The 20,567-nt window shown below is 37.6% G+C and overlaps 1 protein-coding gene across 1 annotated transcript in view; it reads left to right on the forward strand.

Moving 5' to 3' along the window:
• The window catches only part of LOC106089457 (PDZ and LIM domain protein Zasp), a 538,225-nt gene that overhangs the window by 421,531 nt on the left and 96,127 nt on the right, over positions 1 to 20,567 (forward strand). The window contains exons 7-8 of the mRNA XM_013255315.2: positions 11,133 to 11,227; positions 12,129 to 12,375. Coding sequence (XP_013110769.2) covers positions 11,133 to 11,227; positions 12,129 to 12,375 — 342 coding nt within the window. The remainder of the gene's footprint in view (positions 1 to 11,132; positions 11,228 to 12,128; positions 12,376 to 20,567) is intronic.

The following is a 20,567-nucleotide window of genomic DNA, read 5'->3' on the forward strand; positions in this document are numbered from 1 at the left end:
CTGGAGACTTTCGTCAAATCCTACCGGTTGTCCCTAGAGGAACACGTGCGGACGAAATAAATGCTTCCCTAAAAAGATCCAACCTTTGGCCATACGTTAATAAGTTAGAGCTTAAAACTAACATGAGGCTTTCATTATCTTCACGTGAGAACAGGCTTTTTTCAGAGATGCTGCTAAAAGTTGGCAATGGAAAGTTAACTCAAAGTGATGGAAGGATTAACCTAGATAACCTTTGTGTTTTGATAGACAACATCCAAGATTTGGTCAACAATGTCTATCCTGACATTCATAACATAAGTTGTAAGACTCTATCTTGGTTCAAAGAAAGAGCCATCCTGTCACCAACCAACGAACAAGTAGATAAGGCAAACAACTTGATTCTTGCAAAAATTGATACGCCGACGCAAATATACTACTCGGTCGATACTGTTCTCGACTCGGAAGAAGCTGTACATTTTCCTACAGAATTTCTTAATTCTTTGAACCCTTCTGGACTCCCTCCTCATAAAATGGAATTGAAAGTAGGTTGTCCTGTAATTTTATTAAGAAATCTGAATCCTCCTAAGCTCTGCAATGGCACACGTTTGCTGGTAAAATCACTAAAAAAATTCATAATAGAGTGCACAATACTCACCGGATGTGGTACCGGAGAAGATGTACTAATTCCCCGAATTCCTCTGATACCATCAGATTTACCGTTCCAATTTAAACGCCTACAATTTCCGGTAAAGATATCTTTTGCAATGACCATTAATAAATCGCAGGGTCAAACTTTTAACGTTGCAGGATTAGACTTGAGTGTTGAGTGTTTTTCACATGGCCAATTATATGTCGCGCTGTCAAGAGTAACGTCTAAGCAAAACATGTTTGTATTGGCTAATGACAAAAAAGCTGTGAACGTTGTGTATAAGGACATTCTGTAGTAGGTATATTTTGCATTGCACCCGTGCGAAGCCGGGGCGGGTCGCTAGTAGTTTATAAAATTATGACAGCATAGAAAGATTTATATGCCAATGGCATTCAACGTCATCACGAACATATACATCTATCTATAAGCATTGAATATACTTTGAAATTCTTTGCCAATTGACACAGAAATGTGTTTACTTTCGCCAACCAAACCAGAAACCGCCATTCTTTTTCACTCATATTCTTCGCTCCAAGACTGCCCATACACGTATTTAATGCCTTTGAGATTTATGGTATATTGTTTGTGTACTCAGATAATAGGCATATAAATATAAATAAACAAATAGTTTAACAACATACCATGAAACAGGATATTAATAGTTGTATATTTAAAACAAAAAATCTAAGAAGCTTCTTCAGAAAATAAATGTTGGCCATGCCAGAGGCAACATAAATTATTGGCAAACGCTAATTGCCCATATGCAAGTTGTCACCAATAACTTCAAGAACAAGAAATCAATTATCCATATGTAAATTGCGGCCAAGAGCCTTAAGAACAAGAAGGCATCCGACAGGCGTAATAAAGTGGCTTCTTCAGGTTGATAAGAGAATGGGAATTTTTTTGGAGGGGTAACATAGCAAAAATCTATTCTAGAGACTCGGTGCTACACAGAAAAACAAATTGTTAAAAAAATTTCAATTAAAAAATTAATTGACAATAAAAATGCTTTCAATTAAAAAATTAATTGATTTAGTAATCATACCCTACACCACTACTGTGGTACAGGGTATTATAACTTGGAGCATTTGTTTGTCACACCCAAAAGGAAGAGAGATAGACCCATTGATAAGTATACCGATCGATTCAGAATCACTTTCTGATTCAATTTAGCTATGTATGTCCATTTGTCCGTCCGTCTGTCCATGTTAATTTGTGTACAAACTACAGGTCGCAATTTTCATCCGATCGTCTTCAAATTAGGTATGGGAATGTTTTTCGGCCTAGAGACGAAGCCTATTGAAATTGGAAAAAATCGGTTCAGATTTGGATATAGCTCCCATATATGTATATGTTCGTCCGATTTGCAGAAATACACCTATAAAATGGTAATTTGTAAACCAATTCTCTAGAATCTTGCAGGAAGGATTTTCTTATGACTCTCAATGTTACTGGTGAATTTTTTAGAAATTGGTTCAGATTTGGATATAGCTCCCATATATATGTTCGCCCGATTTGCAGAAATACAGCAATAAAGTGGTCATTTGTTAACCGATTTTCTCGAAATTTGGCAGGAAAGATTTTCTTATAACTTTCGTTATTAGTGGTGAATTTTATAGGAATCGGTTCAGATTTGGCTATAGCTCCCATATATATGTTCGTCCGATTTGCAGAAATACAGCAATAAAATGGTCATTTGTTACCCGATTCTCTCTAAATTTGGCAGGAAGGATTTTTTTAGGAGGCAAATTGATTGGTCCCGGAAATGAAGTAAAATGTTCACCAATCCCGCCTCTCAATAAGTCCATTGTTACGCGTGCTGTGTGGCACCGTCTTGTTGAAACCACATGGCAAACAAGTCATGCTGATGCATTTTGGGCAAAAAAAAGTTGGATATCATCTCACGGTAGCAGTCACCATTTACAGTTACGTTACGTTGCGCATCATCTTTGAAGAAGTACGGTCCAATGATGCCACCAGCCCATAAACTGCACCAAACTGTGACTTTTTTCTGGATGCATTGGTCTTCACTCCAAAATCGATAAATTCTGCTTATTTACGTACATATTGAGACAAAAATAAGCTTCATCGCTCAATGGAAAAAGCGTGAAACACTCAATTCATCAAAGAGTTGTTCGTTTGTAAGAAGATTCATGGTTAAATTATAGACCAAACTGAAGATGTTTGACAATGAAACCAAACACGAAACTTGCGGGAGCTGTTTAAATCAGTATAGCCAAAAAGATTATAGCAAAAGAATCACCCCTTTAATTGCCCACATTTTTCTTATACTTTGTTTATGGAGTTTGATAGTTGTTCACCTGAAAAGACGAACAGTGTACCAACCCTAAAGCGATGACTATTTATTGAAGAAAATGTCAAACCTATGTAATTTGATCCTGGAAATGTGTTTACGGGTTTTATCTGCCTATAAACTGAACAATTTGACAAAGAAACTTTTTGTTGGACTAAGACTTTTTTGAAAAAGTTTATGTGGTTCTTGCACAATGATTATACCATATCTTATGGGATGTTCTGTAAATTTGATCACTGTATACAAAATGTGGATTTAAAATAAATTCTTAGCGATTAAAAGCACAACACCAATGTTAACCTTTAAATATTTTAATATATTAATTAAACTTTTGCATGGCCATCTTATAGTTCATTCCACCATGATATTGTGACGTAGATATTCGCTCACTTCATGGTAAAAAGTTTATGTTGTACATTGATATCTATTGGATTCTTGTGGATTCAACTTAAGAATCTAATTTTGGTGTCAATTCGTTCTCCCTTGTTCTTTTGAAACAAATTTCCTATTGTTAATTTCATAAACACATAGAATATGAGCTTGTTTTTGGCATCTCGTACGTCTCAATAATTACGTTAATAACTTTTGATTTTTTTTTTCGTTATGTGGTATTTAAAATCACTTTGTTGTCATATACTGAAATTTTTTATTGATTTATCGGAAACGTGTTGTTTTGAAGAACTTTCACTGCGAGTATGTATGTGTGTATATGCCTGTATACTTGCATATAATGAAAACATTCAAGAAAAACAACACAGTATCAAAGAAAAATTAGCTTTGAATATACAATTGACCATATTTTTTGGCTTGTTTAAAGAAAATGGCTGTCGCCCGCCAATTTATTTTTAGCCACTTTTTTTTTTTTTTTGCCAAATTTGTCAACAAGAAGCATTGGCAATTTTCCCATAAATATTTGGTACATAAGCATATGTGTACATATGTGTAAGTTTATGTCAATGAATATTAATTGAAATGTATGTCAATGTCGCGTATGACCGATTATGTATACATAGATAACATATGTGTATGTTATTTTGATGGTCAGTGTATTTAAAGGTCAATAACTTATGTAGACATAGCATATCTTAAGGCGGAATTTAAAAAGATTTAAATATAGTATTAACCCCTTCAGGACCAATATGGCAAGTGGTCTCAAGCAAAATCCTGGGAAAAATCCCCAAATATAATCTTTAAATTATATGTTTGGGCTTTTTGTCTTTTTTTGGAAATAAGAATTTATTATTATTTTTATGCACACCACTAAAGGGCAGGGGTATATCCATATCTATTTCCGAGCCTATAATGTATATTTGTTTGATCCTCGATAAATTTTTAAAAGATTTGGCCATGTTCGATTAGGGAGGTTCAGGATTGGAGGGTCTCCATGGAACACTCATTCTCTGACCATCGCTACATTAGGTTTAGAATATCACGGCCAGCGCCGAATACGATAATCTTCCGGAATAAGTTGAAAACCAACTGGACAAAATTCGGAAGGCTACTCAGAAGAAGACTTGGGCAAGATAATTTAGATTGTCAAGCATAGAAGACATTGACTAAAATGTCAATAGGACTACGAGTGCACTGGTGGGGTCCTTCGAAGATAGTTGTCCTCCTCTGCAAAGGAAATCAACCCAAGAAAAACCTGGACGACCGGAGAGATTCGCAATATTGGGAAAGAGGTCCGCAGACTTTTGTTTAGCAGAGCACATCGTAAAAAAGCAGAAGTTTATTGGGATGTGTATTATGCACGGCTCATGGAATACCATAAGATTACCAGAGCGGCAAAACGTGCCTCCTGGAAGCTTTTCTGCGAACAGGTCGATAGCGTTAATGACGTCGCCAAGATAAAAAAGTTTCTCTCAAACACCCATGTCCATATTGAAACTTTAGCAGACGACATGGGAATGAAAGCAGAGACAACGGAGGACATTTTGAGGCTTTTGATGAAACCCCATTTTCCACAGAATACGAAGGGACTCACAGAGACACCGGAATCTGGGAATAATAACGTTGATCGAAGGTATATAATAACGGAATTTATGGTGAAGGAATCCTTGAGGAGCTTCAAACCCTTTAAGTCACCCGGACCTGAGGGAATATATCCGGCGTGACTACAGCAAGAGGCAGACTATCTGGCGCCTCGTCTGGCCAAAATTTTCACAGCGTGCCTAGGACTTTCATATACTCCGGAAGCCTGGCAGGAGGCAAGGGTGGGGTTTATACCCAAATCCCACAAGGCAAGTTATGCGACATCAAAGGCCTACAGACCAATAAAACTTACGTCCTTTCTACTTAAAACCATGGAACGTATTGTAGACACCATGATAAAGAATAGGACATCCAGCGAACTGCTCAAATACAAACAGCATGCCTATGTCAAGGCATGCACGAATTTGTGCAAGAATCCTTCGATGCCAAAACGTACACATTGACGGTATGCATTGACATCGATGGGCTTTTAACAATGTGCGGAGCGCCACAATGATCCAATCCTTAGACCAGTACCGGGTGGACCCGGTCCTTAAAGGCTGGATAAATCATATGCTAAAGAACAGGTGGATAAATTGTGTGTCCCATGGCATAAATAGAAGTAAGGGCACGCCACAGGGGGGCATTTTATCGTCACACCTATGGGTGACCACCATAAATGACCTATTACAGATGCTGACTGAGGAGGGATTTGAACCCATCTGCTATGCAGACGATGTTATACTACTTCTAAGAGGTAAGGATCCGAACGAGCTATGCAGAAGGGACGAAAGGGTCTTGGCATATGACTGGGCTAGACCCAGAGGTCTCAATGTTTACCCAGAGAAGACTGAAATATGCCTGTTCACGAGGAAGACGAAGGTGGGCCAATTTAAAGCACCACGTTTCCTCAATAAGACGATTTCGATATCTGACAAGGTCAAATACTTAGGTGTGATCTTGAACAGGAAACTGAATTGAAAGTGTCACATTCAGAAGCGTACTGAGAAGGCTCACAGATGTTGGGCATTATATTGATGGGCCCCAGGCTCGAAATGGGGCCTGAATCCTAGGATAGATGAATGAATCCTAGGATGAATATATAGATCTTTTTTTGGGATGATATTCATCCCAAAAACCGATCTCAGCTGCCCTTGCCGTTGCATAAACCTCCAAGTGGAAAATGCTGGATCCCACACAATTTGTCAATCGCTCAAAAAAGGCTCTTGTCGATATGCTCCAAAAATACGATCACGGTGCTTCTATGACATCGTGACAGGTGATGAATCGTGGATTTATATGTTTGAGTAAGGGTGTTCCAAGATGAGCCAAATGCAACAAAAGTTGTTCGCGCACAAGGTACTTCCAAGCAAATGATGGCCAGTTTTTATACCCTCCACCATAGGATGGGGACATACTAATTTCCTCATTCTGTTTGTAACACCTCGAAATATGCGTCTAAAATCCTATAAAGTATATATATTCTTGATCGTCCTGATCCGTCTCTCCGTCCGTCTGCCTGTCGAAAGCACGCTAACTTTCGAAGGAGTAAAGCTAGGCGCTTTTGCTAATTGCAAATTTTGCCCATGAACATTCTACTAAGGAACAGGGGCAAACTTCTCACATATCTATGAGTGCAGTCCGATTCAAGTTTAAGCTCAACGATAAGGGGCCTCTTTTTTATAGCCGAGTCCGAACGGCGTGCCGCTGTGCGATACCTCTTTGGAGAGAAGTATAACATGGCATAGTACCTCAGAAATGTTGCCAGCATTAGGAGGGGAAAACCACCGCGTTTTTTTATTAGTGTAGGTCGGTTGGTATTGCAAATGGGCCAAATCGGTCCATGTTTTGACATAGCTGCCATATAAACTGATCTCGGGTCTTGAATTCTTGAGCCTCTAGAGGGCGCAATTCTCGTCCGATTTGACGGCAATTTTGCACGTGATGTTTTGGTAGCATTTCCAACAACTGTGTTTAGTATGACTCAAATCGGTTCATAACCTGATATAGCTGTCATAGAAATCCATCTTGGGTCGTGACTTCTTCAGCTTTTAGAGGGCGCAATTCTTATCCGATTTAGCTGTAATTTCGCATCTGGTGTTCTGGTATCGCTTCCAACAACTGTGTTAGGTATGGTTCAAATCGCTTCACAACTTGGTATAGCTATCATATAAACCGATCTTGGATCTTGACTTCTTGAGCCGCTAGAGGGCGCAATTCTCATACGATTTGGCTGAAATTTTGCATGAGATGTTTTATTATGACTTCCAACAACTGTGCTTAGTATGACTTAAATCGGTTCATAACCTGATATAGCTGTCATATAAACCGATGTGGAATCTGGACTTCGTGAGCCTCTAGAGGGCGCAATTCTCATCCTAGTTGGCAGAAATTTTGTACAACGGCTTCTCCCATGACCTTCAACGTACGTGTCCAATATTGTTTAAATCCATCTATAGCTTGATACAGCTCCCATATAAACCAATCTCCCGATTTTGCTTCCTGAGCCCCTACAAGGCGCAATTCTTATCCGAATGGGCTTAAATATTATACAATGACTTTTACAATGTTCAGCCTTCAATTCATTTATGGTCCGAATCGGACTACAATATATAGTTCCAATAGCACAACAGTTCTTAGTCATTATTCTTTGTTTGCCTAAACAGAGATACCGCGCAAAGAACTCGACAAATGGTATCCATGGTGTAGGGTATATAAGATTCGGCCCAGCCGAACTTAGCACGCTCTTGATTGTTTCAGAAAAAACTGGACATGTAGCATTCGTTCCCCTAGAACAACGCAGAACAGTCAATTCTGAGTGGTATACAACTTCACCACTCTTCACCAGGACAATGCGAGCTCTCACACATCGGCTGTAACAACAGCATTTTTGAGTACTCAAAACATCGATTTGATGAGTCATCCGCCGTATAGTCCTGACTTGGCACCGAATGACTTTTTTTATTCCTATACGTAAAAAATAAAATGAGGGGCCAAAGTTTTTCGACAACTGAAAAAGCGGTTGATGCGTTCAGAATGCATGTTTTGGAGATACCTCAATCAGAGTGGCAAAAATGCTTCGACTATTAATTCAAACGCATGCAAACGCATATAAATAGATCTTAATGGGGAATATTTTGAAATAGGTTGCCCAAAAAGTAATTGCGGATTTTTTAAAAGAAAGTAAATGCATTTTTAATAATGCTTTGAATGAACTTTAATCAAATATATAATTGCCATTTTGTTCGATAACCTTTTGCCATCTTCCTGGCAAATTTAGTATTCCACGCTCATAGAACTTCTGGCCTTTATCTGCAAAAAATGAACCAAGTGCGATTTTATAGCCTCATCAATGCCGAAAGTTTTACCATTTAAGGAGTTCTGCAAAGATCGAAATAAATGGTAGTCTGATGGTGCAAGGTCAAGGCTATATGGTGGATGCATCAAAAGTTCCCAGCCAAGCTCACTCAGTTTTTGGCGAGTGACCAAAGATGTGTGCGGTCTAGCGTTGTTCTGGTGGAATATGACACCTTTACGATTGACCAATTCTGGTCGCTTCTCCTTGATGGCTGTATTCAATTTGTCCAATTGTTGACAGTAAACATCCGAATTAGTCGTTTGGTTCCTTGGAAGCAGCTCAAAATATACCACACCCTTCCAATCCCACCAAACAGACAGCATAACCTTCTTTTGGTGGATATCAGCCTTTGAAGTGGTTTGAGCTGGTTCACCATGCTTGGACCATGATCGTTTTCGACTAACGTTGTTGTAAACAATCCATTTTTCATCTCCAGTTATGATTCGTTTTAAAAACGGATCGAATTCATTGCGTTTAAGGTGCATTTCACAAGCGTTGATTCGGTATGTTAAATGAATTTCTTTCAATACATGTGGTACCCATGTTAAAATTGACGCCAAACAAACAAATGTTAACAAAATTTCGCGCACTTTTTTTCTAAAGCAAGCTAAAAGTAACAGCTGATAACTGACAGAAGAAAGAATGCAATTACAGAATCACAAGCCGTTGAAAAAATTTGTCAACGCCGACTATATTACTACTATATTACCGACAATTACTTTTTGGGCGACCCAATATTTTGTCTTTTGGTTTTTTTGTTGCAACACATCGAAATATCCATTTTCTAAGCTGTAATCTGTAGATATTTTTGATCCTCGTTTAATTCTTATACGATCCAGCCATGTACGTTCCTCCTCCTTCTGTTGAAATCACGCTTTAGTCTTAAAAAATTAAGATATTCAGCTAAAACTGTACAGATAATTTTTTTATCATAGGCAGGTTAAATTGAAAGGTGGACTATATCTTGATATAGTCCTCATATAAACCGATCTGCCAACTTAAGTTCCTGAGCCCACAAAATTCGCTTGTATTACCCGATTTCACTGAAATTTGGTCCAGTGAGCTGCCCTTGACCTTTCGACATATTTGAATCTATCATCTAGACCGATCTCCCAATTTATGGTCTTGGCCCCATAAAACGGCCACAAATATTTCGATAGAGCCCCCTCATATAGCGATTTAGGTCCTGGCTACATAACTTACACATTTATTACTCTATTTCGCTGAAATTATGCACAATGAAATTTGTTGGGCCTGTAGACATACCTGCATGGTATATTACAGATTGGGCCTTATTTGGACTTACTGCCTATAGATCGATCTCTCAATTTAAAGCCTTGACTACGTGAGACGTATAATTATGAACTGATTTCGTTGATATTTGGCATTGTGAGTTGTGTTACGCCTCTCGACATCGGTGCCGATTATGGTTCAGATTTGCTCATATTTGCATAAAGTGCCTGTAGAAGCCCAGCTTCCGATTTTGGGTGTTTAACCCATATGAGGCCCGTTTTTTACACGAGTTTGTTGAAAGTTGATAAATTGAGCTGTATTGTTTTAATTAAGCCCATTTTAGACCCATTTATTACACGATTATGTTAAAAATAGGAAATTGAGTTGTTCTAGACCCGTTACTGAGTTTGGTCCTAATGGGACTTTCTTTTGAATAAATTGCTATGGGTTCATAAATGATTCATTTGCCCCCAAATTTTGACGATATGTCATTACATCGAAGTTGGAGAGTACCGAACTGTGGATGCCCGGCCGAACTTTGGATGCCTTTTAACATCGTTTATTTTAATTTGCAAGACATCGAAATATCCAACTCCCATCCATCAAATTCAATTTTTGCCATTCAGCATTCCATAATGGAATAATGAGTGCAAATATTAGCTCAATGATAAGCCTAGTCCGTCCAAACGGCCTGCCCTTGGGCGAACCACTTAAATCTCGAAGAAAGCTCGATATAAATCGAATGAAGCCATCACCCATACCAAAAGCGACTAGCTTAGAAAAAAGTGCACCGTGCCAAACCCTATCAAATGCCTGGGGGACAGATATATAAAGTCACGACTTTACTCTCACCAAACTGGTGGTTGGAGTGACCTCAACGTTCAGACAGAAATGTCATCAGTTCTCCCGTGGAGCGATTTCTGCGGATGGTGATAAACAATGCAGGATTGTTTGCCTCGCACTTCTTGGGGATCGGCTGAACGTACCCAACCTTCCGACACGCCGGGAAAACTCCCGCACGGTAAATAAGGTTGAAGAGGTTGCGTAATAAGAGAGCACACGTCGAAGAACACTTAGCCAGGACAACTGGGTATATACCACACGAGCACGGAGATTTAATTACGTCGAGATCCCCATTTACACTTTTAAACCCTTGTGTTCGAAATAATATATGGGCCATTAAAACAGATACGTTCTCTAGTCTCAAAATATAAAAGACAACCCTCGTATTCAAAAAGAACATACTGCCATATTATTTACACCCCAGACTAACCAACCGATTCATCGACCGTTACTCTAAATCATAAAATTTATGAAAACAGATGCAGCTTTTAATTTTCGTCATTAAACAAGGAAAAAGGCATTGCCGAATTATATTGAATTTGAACCCCTATATACTATTTGACATATTGAAATCAAAACTCACATTTACAGTAATTGAAATGTTCTCTATCAAATTGCAGCCAAAAATTTACATTTCATATATGTTGACTTTTTCCACTTTTGGCTACGGTTGTGACACTGTGCGAACTTGAGACGTTTTTACTTGTTTTGCTTTAATCTTCTCTCTCCTTATGCAATTTGGTCTCATAATATGTTTTGTTTTTGTTACTCTCTTTTCTTTACAGTGTTAACTTCAAGAAAAACGAAAAGGAATACCAGGCCGATAAGTCTGAAGTTTTGAAATTCTTGCGCGAAGAAGAATCTGGCACCTCAACTCCAGGTAATATGACAGATTACTATGCCTTAGCCCAGATAATGTTATCTCTCAATGATGGGGTCAATCCATTTGTTAGTGATGCCTGGCTTTAATCCTAAGGCAGGGTCAGGCATCCTCAAATTGTAGGAAGACATTAATACAGATTAACATAGACCATGTAGATATTCAGATTGCTATTACATTGAGAGAGAGATAGTAACGTGTGTAATGGGGCGACAATGTATTTGCAAATAGTTTAGTGTTTGGATTTAGCTTTTTGAGTATAGGATATAATGTGAGGGGGTGGTTATTTTTGACATTTACTTGGATTTTGTTTTTTTAAAAATTTCCATCTAAGACCTTGAACATGTCCCACGTATTAGAAACAGATTTATATATGAAGAGTATAGAGGATCTTGACATCTGTTTTTGCCATTTATTTATTACGTCTTTTTTGCTTTCCTTTCTCAATGTATGTACGTAGGTATGTTTGTACATGTGTATGCATATGTGCGCCTTAGTTTGTTTGTATGTAGTTATGTATATTAACTGATAGAAACTGTTTTTTTCTCGTTTTATTTTTCTTTCTTTCTATACCCATTGGAATGAATGCCTATGGTTGTGGCCGTCGTTTCATTTTTATATGTTTTTGTGTATTCTTTTAATTCATCTCTGATCATTTGACTGTACACTTTTGGACTGGAAACATCTTTACCATCGACGACGACGACGACGATCTGCAATCGTCTGATATCCAAAAAACAATCAAAACTAAACTGTGATATTAAAAAATCTTTTGTGAATATCAAATAACCATCAAATTCGAAAACCTAAATCCATCATCTACTCAAAACACAAACAACACCACTGTACTACTAAAACTTCAAAATGTACTCCTCGCCCTATTACAATCCATATATGACAGCATTCAGCAACTACCCGAATCAAGAACCACAACAACAACAACAGCAATACCAACAACCACCACAACAATATCAACAACAACAATATCAACCACAACAACAGCAATATCAACAACCACCACAACAACAACAATACCAGCCCTCAGCCACCAAACATGTTAGTGCCCCAGTAACTCAACCCAAGCCCCCAAGCACTGGGGGTTTGCCAACCGGTCAAAATATCTGTTTCAATTGTGAACGTCTCATTACGTAAGTTTTCTCTTTGTCTCTACCATTTGACCATATACCTAAATACAACAACATCCATACATTCAAACATTCCCTGCATACTCCCCCAAAAATGTGCCATAGCCATAGAACATCATCATGGTCATAGCCCATAACCCATTTTCATCATAATCATCCAAACATCCTTAAGCAATCATCATACACCATGTCCGTTTTATTTGTCTCTTTCTGGCAAAAAAACAAAAAAATCTAATTTTAAATTTAATTTTAAAAATAAAAATTGAAAATTAATACAAAAGAAGAGCAGATCTCTCTCGCACATACACACACACACACACTCGCATGCCATTGCAAAATATCGCCTCAAGAAAAAAAAACTACAATTAAAAGCGAAACAGACGAGAAATGAAACAAATGAAAAATTCACTTGAAAATAAATGAAAAATCACAACATCGACATCGACAACGACAACAATATCAACATTCAAACAGTTTTCACATTGTTAGTATAAACATAATAGGGTTTGTGTCTTTACTAACTTCCGGTTTGATCACGTAACTCAGGAAAAGGTGAAATGTTTGATAAACTCAACTTTTTTTTGGAAATATTTATTTAATTCCAGCAACGGATTTCAAAAGCCTATATGAGTTTTTAGAATTTGATGCATCCGCTCGTCCTCTAACAATCCCAATCGTTAAGGTGGATTCATTAATCATATTTGGGGGGGGGGGGGGGGGGGGCCCTTGATCCAATACTTAGTCTGAAAATATAAGGTAACCACTATGGCCTAAGGTACCCACTGTTGCATTGAGGAAAGTGAAAAAATTTCACCGCGATTTATTGGAAGGAAATAAAAATTGAAAACCAATATTCCGGAAAGGGAGAAAAGGGCAACTCTCTTTACATAGCTGCCAAAGGGTCGTAGGTAATCGGTGTAAACTGGGTGGTATAACTTTCTATACACACCTGTAAGAGGGTCATAGCAAACCTTTAAGGATAAAAATCGCGTGTCATGCATGGGCTTTGTACTACAGTTATAAGGCGTATAGTCCTTAAGGTATTGTTTTCTGCTCTCATCGTAACTGATGTTCTAAAGAACGGGCCCTACTATAGAAACCCGCGTCCTCTTTATACCTTAAGGAATGTAAAGGAGGCCACCGCTGAACTCCTGGTTTCGAATCCTAAAGAGAACATAAAAAAACAAGTAAAAAGGCATAAAGTTCAGCTGGGCCGAACTTTGGATAGCCACCACCTCGGGTATATATGTAAACCCTATTTCGTCACAATCCGGTGAAAATTGGATAACTTAAGCACCCAAATTTGGCACGGACATTGAGTGGTCTAATATATTGGGTTGCCCAAAAAGTAATTGCGGATTTTTCATATAGTCGGCGTTGACAAATTTTTCCACAGCTTGTGACTCTGTAATTGGATTGTTTCTTCTGTCAGTTATCAGCTGTTACTTTTAGCTTGCTTTAGAAAAAAAGTGTAAAAAAGTATATTTGATTAAAGTTCATTCAAAGTTTTATTAAAAATGCATTTACTTTCTTTAAAAAAATCCGCAATTACTTTTTGGGCAACTCAATATATATTGGTCCTTTTGGCAGATATATCCAATTAACTCACAGAAAAACTCACTATTCCAAATTTCAGCGAAATCGGGTAATAAATAAAGCTTTTATGGGCTTCAGTCCCCTTATCGGCAGATCGGTCTATATGGCAGCTATATCTAAATATAATCCGATCTGGAACATATTTGGGACGAACGTCGAGAGACCTAAAACTACCCACTGTTTAAAATTTCAACGAAATCGGGTAATAAATAGAGCTTTTATGGGCCTCAGACCTTTTATTGGGAGATCGGTCTATATGACAGCTATGTTTATATATAGACCGATCTGAACCATATTTAGGTCAGAAAGTTGGGAGGCTTAAAATAACCGACTGTTTAAAATTTCAACGAAATCGGGTAATAAATAGAGCTTTTATGGGCTTCAGACCCTTTATCGGGAGATCGGTCTATATGAAAGCTATACCTAAATATAGTCCGATCTGAACTATATTTAGGTCAGATGTCGGGAGGCTTAAAATAACCCACTATTTGACATTTCAGCGAAATCGGGTAATAAATAAAGCTTTAATGGTCTTCAGACCCTTTATTGGGCGATCGGTCTATATGACAGCTATGTCTAAATATAGACCGATCTGAACCATATTTAGGTCAGATGTTGGGAGGCTTAAAATAACCTACTATTTTAAATTCCAGAAAATCGGGTAATAAACATAGTTTTTATGGGCTTCAGTCCAATTATCGGCAGATCGGTCTATATGGCAGCTATATCTAAATATAGTCCGATCTGAACCATATTTAGGTCGGGTGTCAGGAGGCTAAAAATAACTCACTATTCCAAATTTCAGCGAAATCGGATAAAAAAAAACTTTTATGGTCTTCAGACCCTTTCTATAACCGATCTCCCGATAAGCTATCCCGGTAGCTATATCTAAATATAGTCCGATCCGAACCATATTTAGGTCAGTTGTCGGGGAGCCTTAAACTACTCACTGTTTCAAATTTCAGCAAAATCGGGTGAAAAATAAAGTTTTTATGGGCAATGGACCTTTTATCGGAAAATCGGTCTATATAGCAGCTATATCCAAATATGGTCCGATTTGGCCCGTTGAAGAACTTAACCAGCGTGCATAAAAAAGACGTATCTGTGCCAAATTTCAGCTCAATATCTCAATTTTTGAAGACTCTAGAGTGATTACCAGACGAACGGAGAAACATACAGACACACGGACTTCGTTAAATCCACTTAGAATATATATATATATATATATACTTTGTAGGGTCAGAAATTGATATTTTGATGTGTTACAAACAAAATGACGACATTAATATACCCCCAATCCTACGGTGGTGGGTATAAAAATGTCAGCAGTGATTATCGCCTCCTAATGCTGGCCACATTTGTGATGTTCTATGCCATGTAAAAGCTGCTCCCCAAATAGGTGTTGCACTACGGCACGTTGTTTGGACTCGGCTATAAGAAGGAGGTCCCTTATCACTGAGCTTAAAACTGGAGTTTGATAGACTCATTGATGTGTGAGAAGTTTGCCGCAATTTCTTAATGGATTGTTCATGGGTATTTAAATCGGGAGATCGCTCTGGATCATGTAACTGTGCCAAATTTTTGCGAAATCGGGTACTTAGTGCAGCTTTTATGGGTCCTCCAATCGGTAGATCGGGCACTGTGCCAAATTTTTGTGAAATCGGTTACTAAATGCAGCTGTTATGGGTTCTAAATCGAGAGATCGGTTTGGTCAAATTTTTGCCAAATCGAGTAATGAATATTTATTTTAGGGGCAAAATAACTTAAATCGGGAGATCTGTATATATGACAGATATATCCAAATATGGTCCGTTCTAGACCATACACGCAATGGGTATCGCGGGGCCTAACACAATTCAATGTGCCAAATTTCAGCGAAATAGGGTTATAAATGACCCTTTTATGAGTCATAAAACGGGTTACCGTTATCAGAGATCTGCAAAGGTGTATCGCAATTGTGGTGTACCGCAAAAATACTTGTGTTTTCGAATCAACGCAACCATGCAACTCCAATTAATACAAACGTCTTGTACAAAAACACAAATGATTATGCGGTGGTTCTAATGTGCATGTATATGTTGCGCTTCGAAGCCAACGACAGACGCCTGAGTTTAATCTACCAGCGCAAATACTTATGATCATGTGTCTCTTATGTATGTGCGGTGGTATGATGAGTGTATGCCAAAAACTACTCAATCATCGCATTTTTTTTTTATTTAATGTGTTGTGATGATGCAATGTTTCATTCTCGTCTTACATTCACTCATAACATCACCATTTGCAAAGACGATGTTAGAAGCGGTGATGCACGAAGTATCAAAATGAAAGTACGATCGACACTCATATCAGTGTGCTGAACATAAGGTACCCACTCTGGCATCAGTTGCCTTATGGAAAGGGAGTATTCATACGATCGACACTAATATCAGTGTTGCTGAACATAACACCGCATCAATTGTGATGGCGATAGATATTAACACTGCATTTTTATGAGTATATCGCAAATCAGAGAAATATCACCGCTTGCAATTCTCTGATCGGTATACATGGCAGCTGTATTTAAACATAGACCGATATGGACCATATAAGAGACGTACGTGAAAGGGTCTAGCTTAACTCAATGGGCCAAATTTCACCGAAATCTAGTACTAAATGTAATGATTTTATGGGCCTAAGACCATAAATCGTGAGATCGATTTATATGGCAGCTATAGCAAAATATAAACCGGTTTAGGCTATATGTCGAGTATTTTAACACCACTCACTTTGCCAATTTTCTTCAAAATCGGTTTTTATGAGCCTAAGGCCTTAAATCGGAAGTCGGTCTATATTAATCTATATTCATCTGGACAAAACAAGAATCTACAAAATTTCAGCTTAGGTTGGGGTTAGGCTAAAATAACAGCCTGCCATCAGACTCACTAAGACGATTGTTCATTGTGATACCTAAGAAACAGGACAATGAAGATGCCTTCTAGTTTCTACCGTTAGACCATCCAGATTGCTTTAAATAGCTTAACAACTTGGGAATGTTCACAACCGATAAATCAGAGAAGTTTTCAAAGAAATGATAACCTAAAGTGCAACTCCTTATGATTGTCAGTGCGGAACAGATACACCAGATGTTCTATAGGTTCCTCCTCCTCGAAGTCCACACAGCTTTTGCAGAAGTTGAAACTTGCAAACCTTTAGTCTGTCAGCAAGTTTTCCGATCAGACAATGACCAGTGATGATGGACACAATGGCTGAGAGAGAGATTTAGTTGCGACAGCAAAGCTGTAGACCTCTTCCAGTCTAGATTGGGTCACATAATTTGCGAGTGTTCTTAATCCCCACTTTGTGACCATCTGTCATTCGTTCCCCTTTGGGATCCTGAAGACTCAGCTTACATGCCGCTACAGTCATACCCACAGATTCCTGTTCGCCTGGAATGTGTAAGGTAGTACCACAATTTTGTCTGCATTACCATTCCCTGGGATATCTATTGTATATGGCTGAGTACCCAGAATAGATGAATTTTGAATTGTTCAGCCATCTCGTTGAGAGATCTGCGACAGTCGAAGGCGGCTTTTGAATTTAGAAATATGTTCGTCAAAGATTTAATGGCTGCCTAGCTGTCTGAGAAGATATTTATGCCAATTGTAGTTATGACATGATATCTTATCCATTTCATTTGGTTGTGCGGGCACAGATATATCCCAAAGAATGTTGAACGGACGTGATTGCAAGGCCAAGAATTACCTTAAACATTTCAGGAAAATGGAATCTTTAGGCAGACCTCTCAACATTTAAGGTGAAACTTCGAGTTGAGCCCTTAAGTGCTACGGATGACAGGTAGTCACCAATTGGCCCAATCCAAACTAGAAGAGGTCTACCGTTGGTTTGCTAGAAAGAAGTTCCACTCATCGTACCCATCATGACAGGTAACTGTCTGATTGCAAAACATGTTGATTTACTAAAGTTTGCAAGTAAAGGTTTCTACAGAAGATGTGAAGAAATCTAGGAAGAAGTTACTATAGAACAAAAAAGAAGTTTCCCTTTGGATTTTTATTTCTTTGAGGACTCTAATTCAGGTAATAGAGGATGTAAACATGCTGAAGTTTTTGGGTTTTTAAACAATCTGGTTGATTCAACAGTAGGAACAAGAAGAATCATTCTTCTCCTGTTTCTCCAGTATTACAATGGACTAAATTTTCTAAGAGAGTATGATTGCAGTCTGTCACTAAAACCCAACCTAGACCAAATGCAACGTAAATAGTTTCATGTATTTTAACTTTATTATGTACTTTGTGATTTCTATACATTATGATAGATTCTTTATATTCTCCTAACAACGTTCATAATAATTGGTTTTTCTGATTAACATATTAAGTAAATTAACAAATTTATTCCATAACAATCATATCAAGGATTAACATCATTTGTACATACAACATCATTACATCTCAAAATGTCTTTGTGTTAACTTTGTGTATATTGTTTTATAATAACGATGATTTCTCTTTTTGTTTGTTTTATTTATCATTTTTCTTCTTTTAAATATTAAGTTGGTAAGCTGAATGAAAAAAAAACGGAAAGATGTGTTTAATGTTACTTTATTTATTGTTCTTGTAGTCTTAGTTGTAGAGTAGAAGTATAATTTTCTTTAAACTAAATATTACTTGTTACTAACGCTAAAGAAAACGGAGAATAATTGTGGAAGATATCTGGAAACATGGCTTAATTGAATAAAATTATTAGTAAAAAAAGACTTCAAAGTAAGAAAACAATGAATCATTGGACCAAAATTATTTTTGGAGTATTAACATATTTCCATGTTATTCTTCATTAAACAAACTTCGTTTAATACTTTTTTTATTGATTGAGGAAGCAAACCCATATAACAAAGATATTAACAAGAATGTATTTATAACAAAGAACCTTGCCTGTATTATCCTCTCACGCAAAAGTGTGAAACACATGGCTTCTATAGTGTTAACGAGTTTTAAAAATTAAATAGCAATTTTTTCTATGCTGAATATCGCATTAATCTCAACTAATAAATACAAAGGGAACATTTATTATGAATGCTTCATTGCAGCTTTTAAAGGATTAATGTTGGCTTAATGTTATGTATTTCAATATATTTAGAAGTTGCCCATAAATGTGATAATTACGTTTTTTTTATATTTATAGAGAAATCATTAAAAAATCCCATTCCATCAGAATAGGTAAAGAAGTAGAACAACATTGTATTTTATAGTAATTGATTGGTGTATCTATTGCTAAAAGAGCCATTATCATGTGGTATATTCTCGACTAAAATCTTAGGGCTAAAAAGAGTCTATTGAAACTATGGACTTATTGTTTCAACGTTTTGAAATTAAAAATCAATACAACTTCCAACAGATGCAAAAAATCATGTGTAGTACGGAAGAAGTGTAATTTGTCACAGAAAGAATTTCTGTCATTACACAAAAATACATGCATTAGGAAAAGTACAGCTAATAGACAGGGTTGTCGAGCATGGTTAATGTGATAATTATATCATAGATGCTTTTTCGCAATTAAAACGATTCAAATACAACATACCAACACACGGCCCTTGAAGCCATCACACCTAACATGGTTGAAAAGTCTTCTAACCAAAGACGAAACGCGTTCCATAGTGGTGGGTGTGATTATTTTTCGCAATTAGATGCTTTTTCGCTATTAATGCGATTCAAATACAACATACCAACGCACGGCCCTTGAAGCCATCACACCTAATATGGTTGAAAAGTCTTCTAACAAAAGACGAAACGCGTTCCATAGTGGTTGGTGTGTGTTGCAATCTTTGACTGTTTTTTTCCATTTGCATCTCCGATCATTGAGCTCATCTCGAAAGAAAAACAAACAAAAATTGTAAAATTTAATGATCTCGCCCTAACAGGCAAAAAAACTTGAAAAATAAAAAATTCGGCAGAGCCCGGCCAGAATTCGAACCTGGGCACACGGAGCAACAGTGAGAGCCATTGCCGTTGTCTTAGCGTTCGAAGCCATCAATACATCTTCCAACAGATGCACAAAATCATGTGTAGTACGGAAGCAGTGTAATTTGTCACAGAAAGAATGTCTGTCATTACACAAAAATACATGCAAAAAGAGGTGTTTAACTGTTTTTCGTTCTTCTCGAAATCACAACTGTATCATTGGCACAAGTATGGAAGTTTTAGACGTTTTGAATGATTTCCAAAAGGTCAGTGCTTTTTTTTTTAGCGCAAGCCGGGAAAAGATGAGGTGTTTAAACGTCTTTTCGTTCTTCCGAAACCGCAACTGCAGGTCAACGTTCTTCCGAAACCGCAACTATAGGGCAGTAATCATCGCGATGAGTCTTGACAGTGCCCGTCGAATTAGGCTGAACAGGGACACTACTTGAACAGAGATCCAATTGAGATCTACTGTTGCCAGACGATCTATTTAACTAAGCAAGTTCCTCCCCATGCTGTTATACAGTTATAAAGGGGGATTTTTAAGTGCTACAGGAGAACCCATGAACTAAGATCTGTTTTAGACTGCCTGACCATAATACGGTCCTGCAGGCGGAGATCCGGGCGATCACGGAATGCGTGAAGTGGTGT

Source organism: Stomoxys calcitrans, chromosome 5 (assembly GCF_963082655.1).
Source record: "Stomoxys calcitrans chromosome 5, idStoCalc2.1, whole genome shotgun sequence".
NCBI lineage: Eukaryota > Metazoa > Arthropoda > Insecta > Diptera > Muscidae > Stomoxys > Stomoxys calcitrans.